Source organism: Artemia sp. Qi Xiang Cuo, chromosome 11, assembly GCF_049724085.1.
Source record: "Artemia sp. Qi Xiang Cuo chromosome 11, ASM4972408v1, whole genome shotgun sequence".
NCBI classification, from domain to species: domain Eukaryota; kingdom Metazoa; phylum Arthropoda; class Branchiopoda; order Anostraca; family Artemiidae; genus Artemia; species Artemia sp. Qi Xiang Cuo.
In genome coordinates, this window is record NC_142804.1 from 62628526 (window position 1) to 62646899 (window position 18374).

An 18374-nucleotide genomic window follows, 5' to 3' on the forward strand; every position below is an offset into this window, starting at 1 on the left:
TATTATGTTTGTATATGTTATGTTTGTTATATTTGTATATGTATACTATGTTTGCGATGACCCGGTTTACATTCTTTTTAAGCGAATAAACATGGTATTCGTTCATATTGATGGGTCTATATGCATCAAGATGAGTACTGCTGATGCCAACACACAGTAGTCTTCCGTGCTCGACAATGGGTCTAATGCAAGGCTTGAATAGTGGGATGATCAAACTGGGCCGTAGAAGATTTTTGAGGTGAAGAGTGATCCTCAGTTTTCTTGCACCAGCTCAAGGTGGTTCAATCTGGTCGACTCTCTTTATAGCTTCATTTCTATAGACGAAGTTGGAATGTATGCGTGACACTTAATCGGGAGATCAGCGGCTCTTTTCCTTTCGATGTACTGAAATTAACCACCTATGCAGAGGAACACTTTTTAATTTTCAAATCCGTCTGTAGGGGCTGTGATACATGGGTTGAGCCTTTGAATATGGGGATGACTACGTGTGCCACGGTCATGTGATGCAGAGGGCTTGCAAAGTTGTCTCCTATGTCATTTATGTGGAGAAAAGAAACGTAGGCCCCAGGACACTAGAGTACGCCTGCTTTTATTGGATATTAGCTGGACGTGATCCCGTCAAGGACAACCTGCAGTGAACAATCATTAGAAAATCTTTCGATCGTTTTTAATAGACGTCCGCAGAAACCATCATGTAAAGTTTTTTTAATGAGTCACAATTCCGAGCTCTGTCAAAAGCTTAAGTGACATCGAATGAAAATAGTCGAATGACGTATCTTTTTCCTAGAAGTTTGAACCACTCCCAGTAGTGGGCCACAAGGCAGTCTAGCATTGAAAGTTTCGGATAAAATCCATATAGGGGGTCGACTAAAAGGTCATATATGAGGTCAACTCTTGGTATCGATAAAGTGTATGATTGGAAGTACTTTTATAAACTCTCCTAATGCAGGAGAGGAGGATAATAGGCCTATATGAGCCCATGCTTGTTTGATAGCCATCTGGTTTGGGTATAGAAACAACATGGGTGGATCTTCATGTGTGCGGAAATGTTTCGGAGTTGAAATACAGCGAAGAAAGCGGTGACAACCTTGCAGTTCCTTTGGAACTGCAAGACTTCAAGGCAACGTTAGATTAGTTTTCAGAACCACTAGGCTTGGCTACATCAAGATGCTGTTGAATGCGATGGACTTTAGGAGTGGAATTGTTCACACGACCAAGGATAGAATCAGTTTGATCAGGGGAACTGGTAACTTCTTTCTCGGCGTCGGCCAGATTTGAGAATTTGGTACGCGTTAGCAAGAACTTCGGTCTTTGCCTTTGGATCTTGCATTATAGTCCTGACATTGATTTTTAGGCAAGAAATTGACATTCTCATAGGCAACGGTAAGACCTCTTTGACAATTTTTAACCAGTTCTTAGTAAAAGCAATTTGAAGCTTGGTAGCGAATTTCTCCCCGTACTGAAACCGGGATTGCCCAACAGTGCGAAATGCGTCTTTACGTGTTTAAATGAAATCAAGTCTGCCCTTGTCACCTTTTGAGAGTAGCCAATCACTTTTTGATCTCATTATTTTTTTTGCTCAGATAGCCTTTTTGCAATGGACATTGAAATAAGGTTGGTCCGTGCTGTGTACCTGGATCCACTTTGATGGGATATAGCATACAAGAGGTGACAATGGCCCTTTAGTCTTCTGCAGCTTTCTAAATCTCTTCAAGGAGGGAAGCTCTACATTACTGGGAAGAAAGTGTATTTCTTAAGCCGTCCCATTCTCGTCTTTTATATTACTAGATTTTTCGCTCGTGCTTTATTGGGGGAGGAATATAAAGATTTGCACGCGCAATGAAAACATTGTGGTCAATTATTAAGGCACACTTATCAAGCTTAAAAGAGTCTAGGTGATCCGTAAAGATGAGGTCAAGACGAGATGATCCGTCTAGGCCACGGTATGTACCAAATTCGACGAGTTGTTCAAGCCCACTTTAAAGAGAAAGATTACATAGGTCTGATTCCATCAGTATTTCTTACACGAAGCCATACACCATGACGGACGTTGAAGTTTCTATGGAGGATGATGACAGAATTAGTAGGTTCACCCAGATTTAATAAAGGGAGGTTTCGAGCTAGCTAGTAATATGGCAGGTTGGAGGATTATTATAGTTGCAATGATTACAGACTTGTTTGTAAGGGTCACCCTAGCCCACAGAGATTCTACGCCTCCTGAGTTTGGGAGATTCAGACGTAATTATGGCATATGGCTGTGTATTTAAGCGAAGACACCTCCTCTTCTGTATTTTTCACCGTCGGTACGTACTCAGTCTCGCCTGAGAAACGTATACCCCTGTATAGCAACCTCACTTCTCTGTATTTTGTGGTTGAGATTTGTCTCATTAATGCACACGATAGATAGTTTAACAAAGTTCATCAAATATGGAGACTAGTCAAATATAGTTTTGATACCTTCTACATTTCAATGAGCAACCATAAATATTTCCGTTTGGATTGTCGATGAGCGTTCCAACGGTCATTGATGGGAAGTTAATTTGATCCGAGGGTCATTTCGATGAATTGTAATAAGATAAAAGACGCCAATACGGAGCTACCAATCGATTAGTTAATCGTCCATTTTAATTAACATATAATCATTTACATGAATTATACTTAAACATTGAAATGTTGAACAGGTAAAGAATCAAATAATTATTAAATTAAGTGTTCGCTTGTGGACGGATTAAATTAAATTAAAATTCCTAAAACGATTAAATTCCTAAAATGAATACTCTTTTTCAACCAGCGTAAGCCACAAGGACACCTTTTATCCATAGCATTAAGGTCATTTCCTGGGGGGTTAGGGTTTTGCCCCCCCCCCCCCCCCCCCCGAAATGTTTGTCCGACTCGTCAAAACGTAACAAAAATGAATATAAACAAAATTTTGATCCGGTTTTTTTTGTACAGCCCCCCCCCCTCTTCCCGAAAAATCTTTTTTAAGCTCCTCCCCTTTGAAAAACTGGATACCACCCTACGCAGCATAATCTGAAATTTCCACAAAATTACATCGAATATCTTTCTCACAAATCGTTTGAAAGCCGATACTACGTCACGATTGTTAGCAAACACGGCACTGAAAAAAGTCGCCACATAGGTCAATCTTAAAATTATTAATAATTGTGTTTTTCGAGAAATGCTTTTCTTTTTTTAATGCTATTTGTTTTTGTTGAATAGAACAACAAAAAAAAATCTTAAACATTAAATTATTAATATTTGTTTATTTTTCGAGAAATGCTTTTCTTTTTTTAACACTATTTGTTTTTGTTGTATAGAACGGGGTTCCAAGGGGTGAGTCTCTTTTCTATTTTTAGGAATCTATTGGTGTCCTTTTTTACAGTTTTTTTTTTGCTGTAAAAAGTCATATTCGTTATTAGTAATTTATTTTGTAGTCTATTTGTTTTTAAATGAATATTCTCTCTCTCTCTCTCTCTCTGGTAGAAAGTAAGCATAAATCTAAGAGCCAAATTTAGAAAAGTTTTGGCACTGCTTCCACTATCCCCACAGTATTCAAGGGTTTATCCAAACTTCCCCAAATGAAAATTAGGGTCGCGAAATCTTCTCAGAAATGAAAATTCGTGTATATAATAGATTACCCCCCTCCCCTTAAATGTTTGTGCAACTCGTAAAAACGTGGCAAAAATGAATATGAATAAACACTTGATGCGTTTTTAAGTTTCTCGTACCCCCCTCCCCCGAAAAAATTCTTTCGTAACCCCCCCCATAAAAAAAATGCTGGATACGACCCTGACATGAATGTTAACACAAAATACAAATTAATCGTTTTTGTTAAAACCAATTTTTGGAGATATTTCAGGGAGCCCAATTATCTTTGGAAAACTCGGGCATATTGCGAAAATCTGGGGAAATGGTCCACTCTTACAAGATTTTTCACGATTTGCCGTACTATATATTTCAAGCCAGATTTAATGCTTCCATTTTGAGTGGAAGTTCTGAATTTGACGTAAAATATACAATACGGCCAATTTTTGAAAACAAAAATAAAAATTAAAGATAAATAAAAAAAAGTACAATGTACTCAAATACAAATTTACGCTTGACGTAAATAAGAACTTGCTTAATTATGGAGTTTAATTCTACAATTAATTTGTAAATACGTAAAATATATCTGCAAAAACGCAGTAAGTATTTTAACTATTAATGTGATTGGCTGATAGACACGTCTTTTGGGAAAAAAGCTGAAGCTTTCTTATCTCTGCTTTTGTGTTTGATTTTAGATCAGGGTTCTTCAGAGTCTAGTTCAGATACCCGTTCTGTAAACATCTGGTGAAAAGGATGTAAATTGTATTCGGGTCTCGTGTTTCGGATATACATAGCCATGCATGGATTTTACTAGTGTTTTTAATGATGGAAAATATATCAGATAGTCCAACTATTGATGAGACCCCTGTGCAGTTAGGTGTAGAAAATGAAACAAGTATTGCTACGCTAATTAGTGTCCTAAAAGGAATTTTCAGCAAGGTTAAAAAAATTCCAGGAGGTAGGGACTCTGCATTTGAAATTTGTGAGCGAGTTCAGTTCATATATCATCAGCTATTAGAAGAAAACCCAAATCTCCTGCGCAACGAGAATGTTAATCTCCAAAATATAATTAAATTACAGCAAAAATTGGAAAGAAAGACACAGTGGCTCCACCTTCCTCTGTGAATCGTAGACCATACTCATACTCTAGCGTTGTGAAAGGTCCTGAAACCTTTAGTATCATTCTTGAGCCAAATAGTAACGAAGTTATTCATCATACAAAGAAAAGGAGGGACCCCCCAGCAAAAATTGTGCAAGATATTAGCAAAATAATTAGAAGAGATATTAGCAAATTCTCAGCTAAAAAAATCATACGAGGCTGAGAAGGTAAAATTAGTGTTGAACTTACTTCAAAACAAGATTTGAACAATGCTCATTGTGTTTTCAATGAAAATTCAGCAGCACTAAAATATACTCCGAGGGAAGTGAAAAAACGTCTGCCAAAAATGCTTGTGAGTGGTACTCCTTCATTTAAAAGTAAATCAGAGTGCAAAGAGTTTATAGGACACAGTAATTCAGATCTTATAAATCTTGTTACTACTGGAGAAACCTTAGAGGTGGTTACCACTGTGGAAAAAGCTGCAGCGTAATATTAGAAATGAGCCCAAAGATCAGAGCAGAAATTTTAAAAAGAGGAGGCCTCAATTTTGGATTTTTACGCCTATACTGCGAGGACTATATCAACCTTATACGATGCACCAATTGTTGCCCTTTTGGACACAAGAAATCCGAGTGCAGGGGTGATTTAAAGTGCTCTTGGTGCATGGGCGCCCATAATTACAATGACTGTACTAAATCTTTCACTAGCCGTCCGTGTTGTCGCTCATGCTATAAACGACAGGTCAAAAGTGAACCACATCCATCGTACGACTATAAAAACTGTGAAATCGCTCGAGAAATAACTGATCAATTAAAAAAAAAAAATATGGACTACACAACTTAAATGCATAGCGCATCACAAGTAAATAATTTATCATTTCTTCAGATTAATTTACAACACTCGTATGTAGCTTTATTAGAATTGTATAAAAATATTGAGATGATTAAACCAGATGTTATTTTAGTTCAAGAGCCATACGTGAATAAAAATTTAAAAGTCTCCTCGGTACCACCAAATTACCGATGTTTTTCTAAATTTGAGCCTTCGAAAAATTTTTATAGCGCAGCAATCTTTGTTAAAAATACGCTGAAAGCAGATTTACATTGCGATGTTTCAACAAATGAATGTGTTGTAGTTTTTATTTATGTTAATAAAAAGGCCTTTGCAGCTGTGTCAGCTTATTGTCCTCCATCATATAAAATGCCTCCATAACTCTGTATTCAATTGAGCCATCAGAAAATAGGTCTTCATTAATTTTAGGTGGGGATTTTAATGCCAGAAGCCCTATTTGGCTTTCTAGCAATATTACTGACGGGATAGGGGCTGAGATGGAATTGTTTTTCGCATGTTTGCCATTAGTTGTTGTAAATGATCCATCAGTAGCAACATATACAAGATCTAATACCACGAGCCAGGATATAACCGCCGTCGGAAATCGTTTATCCCGTGATATTTATGATTGGAAAGTATTAACTTGCCCCAGTCTTTCAGATCACGGCTATATTTCTTTTAAGTTATGGTGTACCACTCAAGACTCCTCTTTTATAAATTTGACTGATCCACGTTTCAATTACAAGAATGTAAATTGGAATGTATTTAGCAAACATATTTTAGATAATATCGACGACATTTTTGCCATGCCTTTGGAAAATAAACAAGAGATTGACAATTGTGTTGAAAGCCTTACAAATATAATACAAATCGGAATTAAAATTGCAATACCTAAGAAAAAAACATCACTCCCTACAAGTATGCAAGATGGTGGACCCCAAAATTAACTAAGTTAAGGCGTAATTACAGAAGAGCATTTAAAAAAATTAAAATTCACTCAACTGATGAAAATAAACATTCTATGAAAAGGAAAAAAAAGACTGTATTCAAATGAAATTAAAAATACAAAACTGGAAGAATTTTTGTTCAAATAAAGGCAGCTTAGATCTCTGGAAGACAATACATAAAATATGCTCTTACCGCCCCTCTATAGCATCTCCTATCCATGTTGTAAAAGATAATGGCGTGTTGGCCGAATCATACCAGAAAGCTAGTGAGGTATCTTTTGACAAATGGTTTACCCCCGATGACTGCTCAACGGAAACTTCTTATCACCGCCAGATTCAAGGTCAAGTTGAATATGTATTTGATAATAACCAAGATAAACTGTCACCAATTTCAATTGATTCATTACAAGATGCTATTAATTCTCTTAAAACATTGAAAGCTCCTGGCCTAGATGGTATCGTCAATATAGTTATTAAAAAAAATTCTCGTGTCTTGGCTCCCACTTTACTTAAAATATAATGCATGTTTGAATATAAAGTATTTTCCAGGGGATTGGAGAAACTCTAAAATCATAGTTAGTACTAAACGAGAGAGATTCAGTGACAGTTTACCTGAGTATTCATCACCTCTCATCTTTACACCCGTTGTATTCAGTATTTTCGAAGGAGTCTCATAATGTTTTTTTAATTAGTTAAGTCTTAATAATGACTTTATTTCGAACAAACAGTTAGGATGTGTGAATTGTAAATCAACAATAGATGCTCTAGATATACTCGTCACAACAGTGGAAGAAAATAATAAGTTGAAGAATTTACACTTTGTCTTCTCTTTGATATCAAAGGTGCCTTCGACAATGCATGGCACCCCGGGATTTTAAAAAAGTTATTAGATTTAGGTTGCCCTACTCCTCTAGTTATGTTGATTAAAAGTTATCTATCAGACCGATCAGTTTCTTATGGTTATAAATCTGATAATATAACTCGTATCCTTCAAAATCTTGCCCACAAGGAAGCATACTCTCTTCGCTCTTATGGTCTATTAATGTGGACGATTTGCGTCGTTCATAGCTACCGACAGGCTGTACAATACAAGCGTATGCTGATGATATTTGTATAACAATATCTTCTAATGATGTCAATTTCCTGAATCATACTGCAAAAAAGATATTTACACTATTATAAAATTGGGCAGACGAAAATAAATTAAAATTTGATGTTAATAAATACAATACTGTTATCTATATAAAGAAAAGAGAAATCCCACATATTAATCTTCGGTTTTTAAGCCATATAATAATAATAATCTACTTGGGTTTAATTCTTGATAGAGTGAGGTACTGGTGGTTAATTCTTGAGAGAAAATTACTATGAACGGATCATGTTGGAAGCAAGACTAATTTAGCCAAAGCGATATACAGCACAATTATCATATGGTATCAAAACCACTCGGGGTCTTAAGCTATGTGCCCAAAGAAAATTATACAAAGCTGCTATTTTAATTCACCATTTTATATGCAATACCCGTATGGCTGTCAGCGCTGAATAAAAAAAAACTTGTAAAAAAGTTAGTATCTGTCCAAAGAATTTCCATGGTTTTGATTTCCAAAGCTTTTTTATCCGCTAAAACTGAGACAATAACGGCTTTAGCGGGATGCCTTCCTATCGATTTTAGAGCCAAAGAGATATCTCTCACCAGATATCTAAAAGAGGAAGGCCTGATTACTGGCCACCCCTCAGTAGCTTGAATAATTATAATTTAAATGACCATTCACATTATACGGACTTGCAAGTAAATTCTCTATTTGGTAATTCCCCTTCTACTTCTAATAATTTAAATGAAATCCTGAAAACCTTACGTAAAAACCTATATATGAAATGGTATGAAGTATTTTACCAAGCTGTTAAGCCCTGGACTCTTCAGTTTTTTGCTGATCATATTGACCTTCTTCAAGTCACAAAAATTACTCCTAATTATAAACTGACACAAATTGTAACTGGTTACTGTAAATTAAATTCATTTTTATGTAGAATTAATAAAAAAGATTGTTCCAATTGTGATTGTGGTGACGAGGAGACTTTATTTCATTATCTGTTCGAGTGTAAACTTTTTGAAAATGAAAGAACTGAAATTCAATGTAAGTTACAAGGTTTTTCTTACTCTAATAATTTTAATATTAATGTTATCTGGTTCATCAAAGAGGCTCGGTATGCCGTTTTGGAATACTTGAACCGAACAAAGAGACTAGATATTGTAGATTTTTTTTTTTTTTTTTTTTTTTAATATTAAGTGCTAATAATTGTTGTCAATTTATTGTTTTTAGTTTTCCTTATTTCTGTGTGGTGTTTAGTATTTTGCTTGTGATTCTCAGTTTTTGAAATTTTATGCTATATTTTGTAGATTAGACAGTGAAATACTCTGTACGGGTTTAATCACTGAATAAAATCATTCATTCATCAGGGTTCTTACGACCCTAAACCAGGAATTAGCAGCCTTAATTATTTTTTAATGGATTTTTGTGGACATTATATTTTCACTGGCTAAAAGCAAACCTGTTATCTAGCGGGACTTTCTCGTAATAAAGAGTCGTTTGAGAAGCTATCACGTATCCTGTCTCTTTACGAGAGGTTTCATTTAAGTCCAATTTATAATGATATTTTACTAATATCGGGATTTACCTACGGCTAAGTTGAGCCCATTAGATTTTTCATAGAAATTTTCACTTGAGAGAATAATTCTATAAGATTTTCTGATTGGTTCAAATTAGCACTTACTAAATCTCAGTATTAGTTAAAATCTCATTATGAATGGCCCGTTATGAAACCATTTATAGCAACGAGTGGTAATTAAAGAGTGATCCTTAGGAATAGTAACAGAAATTTTTGAAAGAGGAAATTTGATAACAATCCATAAATGAACACAATCACAGCACACTTTTCATGCTGATTTACAATATGTAAAACTTGTAAAGTTTAATGTTACCCTCGAAAATTAATTAGAATGAAAACATTCTCATGGTTCTACAACCCCCCCCCCACAATCCTGAAAAGTAAGATGACCAACTTTAGTGAAAATTACACCCTCGGATTCAACATGTCTGAGAACCATAGATCGGAAGTTTCAATTCCCTATCCATAAATATACAATGTTTTTAATTTCTGGAGAGATAAAAACGAATTTGTGATTATCGATTTTTTCCCTTTTTTTCATCAGAAGGGGGGTGGTAACGAGCCAGCCGTTGTTGTTTGAAGGACGGCTCATTTGAACAGAAATTTAAAGCTCTAGTGTCTTTTTTCATTACAGAAAGAGATGGTGCCATAATAATAGTGCCTATTTTAAACTATTTTGTTTCACAGAGCAACAAATTAGTTCTTAATAGTTTCAGATTTACATTGAGTGAAAATTCAAAATTGACAATCAGTTTAAAACTACCAACAAAAGTATTTGTGTGGCATTTGATTCAGAGACTATACTGACACGCAGTTGCTTATCCGTTGCTAAAAATGTACAAAGTTAAAGAGTTGAAGATAAATAGGATAACTGTAAACAGCTGACAAATACTTGTATACAAGATAAACTGTTATTATAGACGAGAATTTGCAACCTTCCTTCTAATGAGTTGATTCATTCGTCACTTTATTCATTCATATTAATAATTACCAAGTTACACACCCTATATTAGGGTTAAATTATTTTGTACGGGCAGGGGGGAGGCACTGGAGCCTCAAACGACAGCTTTTTAGCCACAAATTTTCTGAATAAGCTTTTTCGATTAATGGTAAAGGATATGAATTTATCTGCTCATCCCCATCATCAGAAGGTATAAAGGCTACAGTATTCAAACTAAAAGTTAAATATGGCGTGTGGGGGAACGACATCTCCCCCATCTCATTAAAGTGATAATTTGAGCACAAAAAGACTAGATTTATATGTTTACACGAGCAGAGGTGGAAGAGGGACACTCTTTGAAATTTAGATTTGTCCGATAGACCCATTCCCTTGAAGAGCATAAAAATATTATCTAGAAATGCATTTTAGAATTTTCACAGAGTAGCCCCTATATCCTGAGAATTCTTGAAGGGGTTTACATTTCATAAGTGATTAGAATTCTTGAAGTATCTTTACACAAAATTTAAACGAAAGACAAATGTAAAGAGCAGCAGTAGATGTTACCATTAATCCCCCTTCTACATTTAAAAGAGCCCTGAATATAATACTGAAATTGAAAAAAAAAAAATACAAAAAGAGTACAACTTCCTAAGCCTAAAGCCTTCTGCATCATTTTGCCGATGACAAAGGACACATACAGTAATTCCAAAACATGAAGATCTAAGCCTCCCTGCCCCCACAGACAGATTGTTTGGAAATTGGAAAGTGGTCCAATGCCTGGATGCTCAGTTACAAGGCGTTGAAAACAAAGAAACTGATGATCTCCTGACCGAAAGCACCACACATACACCTTAACTTCATCTTCAGAACGAAGGTATAAAAAAGTCAACAAGCTTCGTATCCTCGGAACCCACCTCGATCAGGCGAGTGCCTCCTGCGCAAGAAAGCTGCGCAAGAAATCTTTAGCTGCAAAAATCTTCGAACGCCCAGCTCAACCTAACTTTCAACTTTTTCTCAATGCTTTAAGAATGAATATTTTGACTCAAGAATTCGCTAGCGAATGACCAAATGAATTCTCAAATGGATGCCCTAACGAATTACTGATCAAATGCTCTAACACAATGTATTAAGATTTGCTTATATTTGTTTAAAAATTCAATCTGCAAAGTACCTGCAAACACTAACTGGCTATATTCGCGGCTTCTAAGTATAAAATGCATAGAGGGAGGAAATAGTCTAAATTTAGCGGCAATAATATTAGGAGGTACAGCTTCACTGCCCCCACCCATATATATAATAACCATAGAATGTTTTAATCCATAGAATCACTCTCTAATTTCATTTGGAATAAAGTTTCATTTTATGTGCCGGTATTCAGCTCATGTAAGAACCAAAGATCAGTCAGTGAGATTTTATCCATTGAATTCTAAGGCCATTCATCCTTTTTGAGAAAAATTAATAATTCCTCCTTCGCAAGACTATTATTTCATATCAGTAAGAAAAGATCTGAACTTAGTTATTATTTAGGACTCATCTAGATTTTTCTTTTTCCAGATACTATAGTCCTTGGGATGGTCCATTCCCTTCAAGACATTTTCTTTTTTTCCCGCCCAAATGTTGTCAAAATAGACATTGATGTCTTCCAATATCCTACTATTCTGTTAAGGGCCACTCTTTTGATGTACGTTGGTATGTCAGGATTGGCACGGATATGATTGATTCCCAAACAATTGATTCAACTTTGGAACGCTAGTACGAGCCAGTGTTGCCAGATACCAGGTATATAAGAGTACAGTCATAAATTTAAGATGCATAAAATGTATATGAGGTTGCAGCCGTAAAATAAAAATGCATAAGAAGGCACCTTTTTGAGGCGAAATGCACCAAAGATAGGAATTTGTTTTATTTGTGCGATTTTACTCAGGATGTATGCAAGGGCCAAGGCAGGGGGGAGGGGGGCTTGACCACCCTAAAATTCTAAATTGTCTGTAATTTCTAGGCATTTCTTATTCAATTCTCCATTATTTATTGGTATCCCCCCCCCCCGCCAGACAAACATTCGCACATACCTTACTGTGTTGTATTTTCACCCTTGCAATTCTTAAATATTTGAAGTTTAAACGGGGGAAGGGGATGGGTGGTTAAGGAAGCAAATTCTTTTAGGAAAGTTACAGAACTACTATATTTCTAAAACATAGGGCAAATAGGGCCGAGAATATGCAGAATATTCCTTAAACCACTGACGTTTTGAATAGGACCATCTATTTTTGAGAGCATTGTAAGTAAAACATGGAAGGGCTGTGGTCACCATGGGCAGGTTCATTCCCAGGGAGGCTAGACTCACCTCCCTGTAAACAAGATCCTGGGCACGGGTCTTCTCATTCCTATTTAAGGTCATTTTGAAAATTCCAGTAGTTTCCAATTATTTGTTATCAAAAAAGTAGTATTGATCCTCCTACTCTAGAGGGAAACGGATTAAAGATGGTGATACTACAACGTTGATGTAAAACGGCGATTTTAATGGAAAAAAAACATGGCATATTTCCGAACTTTATAATCTATATCCTTGAAAGTACTCATTCGGAGACAGAGCCATCTTTGTTAAATCTTTCATGCATTATCTTGTCCAACTGGTACCACGGCCGGTTTTGAAGGCAAGGAAATATACTTACACACCTTGCCATAAGACGATAAAGACAACTAAGGACTTTCAAAAAATATTACGTATAGAGTTCTTAAAATTGAAATTTTCTTCAGAGAAATTTTCTTCATTGTCCCTTCACTCTATTTCAATTCATTCACTGCTCCTTTGACTCCTCTACAAATTAACCTCTTCTTAATAAAATTATGCACAAAAAATAAAAAAATAAAAATAGAAAAGGTGAAAAACTAGATAGGTAGCGTTATTGAAGCTTTGGTGCAAAACGGCGTTTCGTGAAGGTAGACAAAACTAATGACAAAAAAGTGCCAATCAGAAAAAATTCAATCCCCTTACCCCTCCCCTAAGAAAAAAGAAAGAAAACAATCCATTTTAATTATCTAACAACACTTTGGGGTAGTTTTTTTAAATTAAATTTTTTAAAAAGCTATACGAGAGGCACTTTTCCATAAAAAAGAAAGATGCTCCTTTTCTACAGTAATTATAGCAGCAACTTGAAAAAATGTTAAAACTTGGGATAATTTATTAACGCTGCAAGAGGTTGAAATAAAAAAGAAAAAAATTAATACAAACCTAAAGCAATTTGAGTAATATGGTTGCTGAAATTAAAAATTTTGCACAGCTAATGATTTTTCTAAACATTGAAAAGGAATGGAATGCCACTCATGAATGTGACGTTGCCACACTTGACCCTCCCCCCTCCCTTTAAAAAAGGCTATAGTATAATTTGTCTTTCACTAAAACTAAATAAATAGCTTAAGACGAAAGTTGAAGTTAGCCAATCTCACAACTTTCTACACAACTGAAAGAAATTGACTGAAAATAAAAAAACATTGATGAAAGTCTATTGCATGCTAGACCAATAAAACTGTATTGAATTTTTATAAAAAACGCTAATATAAAAAGAATTCCTGGAAGTTTGATCATTGTTTGTATTTTTATTTTTACAATGAGGAAAGCGAAAAAGTGAATTTTTGTTTCATAAAGCCCAAATGAGACTTTAGCCTTTTGAAGAGCTTAGGAGTTGGCAACGTTGCACTTATTTGTGGTGATTACTGTTCCTTTTCTATTTTTCTTTTCATTGATTTAGGTCTAACGCCTTATAAAACCTAATTTCTGCTCTTTTTGAGTTTTAAATTTGCTCTTTCCTTTTCACGAGAAAACTCTTTTGTTGAACCTTTTTCAAATTTAAATTTCATTTCGTTTTTAACTGAAATTACTTATTTATATTTGCATATAATGATAACAATATTGGCATGGATGCATTGAGCCTTAGTGGCCAGGGACTTGACTCAGTTTGGTCGACCCGCCCAAAATAATAATAACAATATTTATCAATAATATGATTCCTGGTTAACGTATATTAATAATAGAAATGTGGAACTACTAGTTATGGTAGGAGTAGGCGTACAACAAGCTTGTGCTTTTAAATATGATAGTTATGGTAGGAGTAGGCGTACATCAAGCTTGTGCTTTCAAGCACAAGCTTGTGCTTGTGCTTGAAATTAATGCACTTAAAATACTTAATATTGTCTTTCTCTTTTCACAAGTTCAAAACAAAACGCTACGTTCTTGCTGATGAACAAAAATGAAAATGAAGAAACATAAGGACGAAAAAATAAAATAAAGTAAGAAAAGGAATAATAATAAACAAAAATGAAGAAACATAAGGACAAAAAAATTGAAAATAAAGAAAAATGATCAAAGATAAGTGAGGATGGTTTTCAGCACAGACAAAAGATAAATGATACAGATATCCAATTGAGGAGTTTTTTGATGACCGACAAGTTTTGTGCTTGTTCTAGTCTGTCTTCTTTTTCTTCCAAAGTTGTGTCCATAAATGGCACAAACTTAGTCTGAAAAATTAATTTTTACGGAAGAAATTTAAGAGAATTAAAAATAACTTATGAAACAATTACAAATTTTTTTTGTAATTATATATCAGTTTTAATCTTGCGATTGTTTAATAAATACTGTTTAATAAACATAAATCGATCACTTGACTAAACTGATCGTTCAATAAACAGGCAACGCTGTCTTCAAACCTGGATTGCCATCATTACGAATCGCTTCAAGGAATATCTAATAGCCGACCCCATTTTTTTATCATTACAGTATATGCCAGTTGGATGTTTTCAGGCACTGGGTTTGAAGCGTGTTTTAAGCGGGTTCGACAGAAACCGTTTTCAGGTTTTCTGCGTTCAACCTAGCAAAACTTTAAAGCGTTATCATCGTACGTATTCCAAGCGTATTGGACACGGGTTTTTAAAAATTGTAACGCACCAAAATAGCAAGGCTGAACTCAAGGGTGAACGTCACTCAAAACGATAATCTGCACGACCCGTGTCAAACTCCGTGTTGATGTGGGCGGCCTGAAAAAACAAGCCTTCTATTATATGCCTTCTGTTTGGGATTTTCAGCCAATGAATAGCGAGAATAAAGTAGATATTTTCGTAAAGACCTCCCATAAGCCATCTTATGGGAGAACAAAAATTATCCTAGAACAAAAAACATCCTAGTTTATGTTTGTCTTTTTCCTTTACATTTTTTTATTCTTGGTTTTCTGTTTCTTACGTCATGTACTACCAGTGCAATCTTAGAACCTTTTTACAGTTTTGAAAGCTTACCTAACTTTTTACTCAGGCTAATATATCCTGTTAGGTCTCCTGTTTGTGCCAACATATCTTGAGCTTCTTTAACCCGTCCCTTTGAAACGAGATCTTCCACAATCCCTTGCTTTTCGTTTAATGCCGAATCACCGGCTTGAGTTAGAATATTCAAAGCCTAGAATGACAAATTAAAACATCCATTTAATTTCTTTTTGAATTTTTGGGTAATTAAATCTGAATATTTATTTAATTCTTAAGACATGAGAATTGATTTGCCATTAGGCTTGGAAGCATAATATTTATATTGTACAAGCGTCAAAGGCAGAAGTGATCATGACGATAAATGAAAGTATTAATTACGACAAACATTGAAAAGAAATTAAGACAAAAGACGTTTACTGAACTTTCTCTTAAAAACATTAATGCCCGTGCCACATTATAGTCACACTTGTCGATAAATCAAAATTACGCACGACTACAGCGCCAATTACGTTCGCCGTTCGTAATTTCTCGAGTTCAACATAGTTCAACTTTCAAACATAAATTTCTTGACTGACCAATCAGAGTCAAGGTTTAAGGCATAATTTTTTAAACTAGAATAGATGAAAACTTAGAACAGCGGTTTTTCTATCTGGGAGAGGAACCTGACAAAATTTAAGAAGACTTGCCATTAGTAGAGAAGAGTGGGACACAAATTACTGTTGGTGCAAACTCTTTAAAGTAATTTCTTGCAATTATAATTTTTTGCTTTTTAAATACAAGTGTGATGCTAAAATCAAGAAAATTGCTACGTCATTCATAATATTTTGCTTTCTTCATTGATAGATATGACTATGATGTGGTACAGCCATAATTCATTTTGAAAACTTAAGCCCACAATACATTGTCTTCCAGTGCCCTTCTCGAATAGAGAAATCTGCTCCTGTTGTTGGACGGGAGCCAACTATAAGCTGCTCAGTACTAGAACTAGAAGCAGGACGAAAGTGATAAGTCGATAGAAAACTGATAAAAATTTGAAATGAAGTTTAATCGCAAAAGACATATTTCGGAATTTACCAACTTTAACTATAACTTATTGACTTTTATTTAAACCATATTACAATTTGCGAGATTTGTTTTTCTTTTTACAAGTTATTTCCTCTAATATAAAATTTAAAAGTGTGAACCAATAATGTAATGCAATCTAATGTAAAAATGTTTATGCATTAACAATATTGAGTTAGAAATTTGGTCTCTTAGAAAATAAAACAAGCGTCATGTTGCTGCCAACATATTCTGTGTCTCTTGTTCATGTTGAATTTTTAAAATCTAAATCGATATTTACTGAATGCTATTTATTCAAAAACATAGAAATTACAAATATTTAGTCAAGTTGATATATTTTCAATGTTTATACTACTTAAGACGCATTTTGATAAAGTATTAAACATTTAAATATTTCTTTTCGCTAGCTGAAGTTGACCCTCAAAGCCTATGGTAAAAAAAAGTATTAAACTCGTAAGACTCTGAATAAAGGAGACGGGTGGGGAACAGTGTTTTTTTTATTGAGTTTTTTTTTTTAGTTTAAACTAACCAAATCTATAATTGAAATAGGTATGGAAACCGAATAAAATTTCCCGATGATGTCCTTGTCTCTTCTCTCATCACCCTTGCCAGACTATCGGTAGAATTGGTTGATTTTTTTTTGCCAGACAACTAATGTCAGTGGCCATAAATTTAGAAAATAATCTCATTAAAATGCCCCGACAAGGATAGACTGGACATAGCAGGCTGGGATTATCTGGCATTGTGAGGCGGTTGCTTTTTCCACTATCTCTGCTGTGGAGCACAAATCTGCACAGGCTCACAGAAACTTCTGGTTTGACGTTTCACTACTTCATCTAATCAGAACCGTGGCTCCAAACAGAGTTTCAGAATGACCATAAGGAGTGGCACTCCACTCTTGGGAAGAGTACCAATAGTGGCACTCTTGAGGAAATTCTAGCGCAGTAAAAACACGACATTACGATAAATTCTTAGCAGAAAAGATACGTTAAGATGGTTAAATTGCGTTTCCAAGCTGGTAGATGATCCCGGAAGGCATTAAAAATAGCAATAAAAATAGATCACAATTTTTGACAAAACTGTAGCTTTTTATACAAGATGATATAACAAGAATGACGTGATAAATGGTTGGACTTAACCATAAATGACATCATTCTAAAAGTCTAAAAAAATAAATCACTTTAAAGAGCAGCTCACGCAAAATTGATGACAATGTGGATTGTTCTCAATTAGATCGCAATTTAACCATCTCAAAAGATGGTTAAATTGCGTCTCTAGGCTGAAAGATGATCTCGGAAGGGCCAAACAAATCCCGCAAGGGCCAAACAAATCCCGCAACGGGCAAACAAAAGTAAAACGTCCTCAAATGAGCTGGGAAGAGGCCGCAATAAAGGATTTATAGGAAATAGGAGCTTAATGTTAGGGAGCAAAGAGAAAACCTTTCCACAGAATAGGATACAAGAGGAACATGCGCACCTGTTTTAACCTGTTTATGCGCACCTGGAACATGTGCACCTGTTTAGGTGACTAAGGTGAGTCTTGTGATAAGTTTTCAGTAGTAATGGTAAATTTATTGAAGCACGTTTAAGTTCATACATTTCCATAACAGTTACAGTTCCATAGCATAATACCTCTATAACGGAAGTATTTCTCTTATTACAGGTCTTAGGGACCACGGTTACTAGTCTTCTCCTTATTCTTTGGTCTATTTGAAGTTTCTTTGCAAGAAATTCAGTGCCCATTTCAGGTTGCTAATTTCAGTGCTCATGAAATCAAAAGAATAACATAGATGGAACGCAAGGAAAGCTGTAAACAAGGTAATATCAGAATCGTAACTTACTAGAACCGCTTGTTTTTTTTTGGAATATCAAGGAGATGATCTTACGGAAAATTACCTTATTTAATAAAGTAGAAAAAAATCATTATAATTCAAGTGATAAATAAAGTACCACCCACTGGCGAAAGACCATTTTCCAAGACAAAATATGTTAAA

The 18374-nt window shown here is 35.0% G+C and overlaps 1 protein-coding gene across 1 annotated transcript in view; it reads left to right on the forward strand.

Annotated features, from left to right (window-relative positions):
• Positions 1-18374, forward strand: part of LOC148947222 (intraflagellar transport protein 172 homolog) — a 214545-nt gene that overhangs the window by 147671 nt on the left and 48500 nt on the right. Inside the window, exons 19-21 of the mRNA XM_089096541.1 lie at positions 4666-4782; positions 6669-6917; positions 11624-11758. Coding sequence (XP_088952667.1) covers positions 4666-4782; positions 6669-6917; positions 11624-11758 — 501 coding nt within the window. The remainder of the gene's footprint in view (positions 1-4665; positions 4783-6668; positions 6918-11623; positions 11759-18374) is intronic.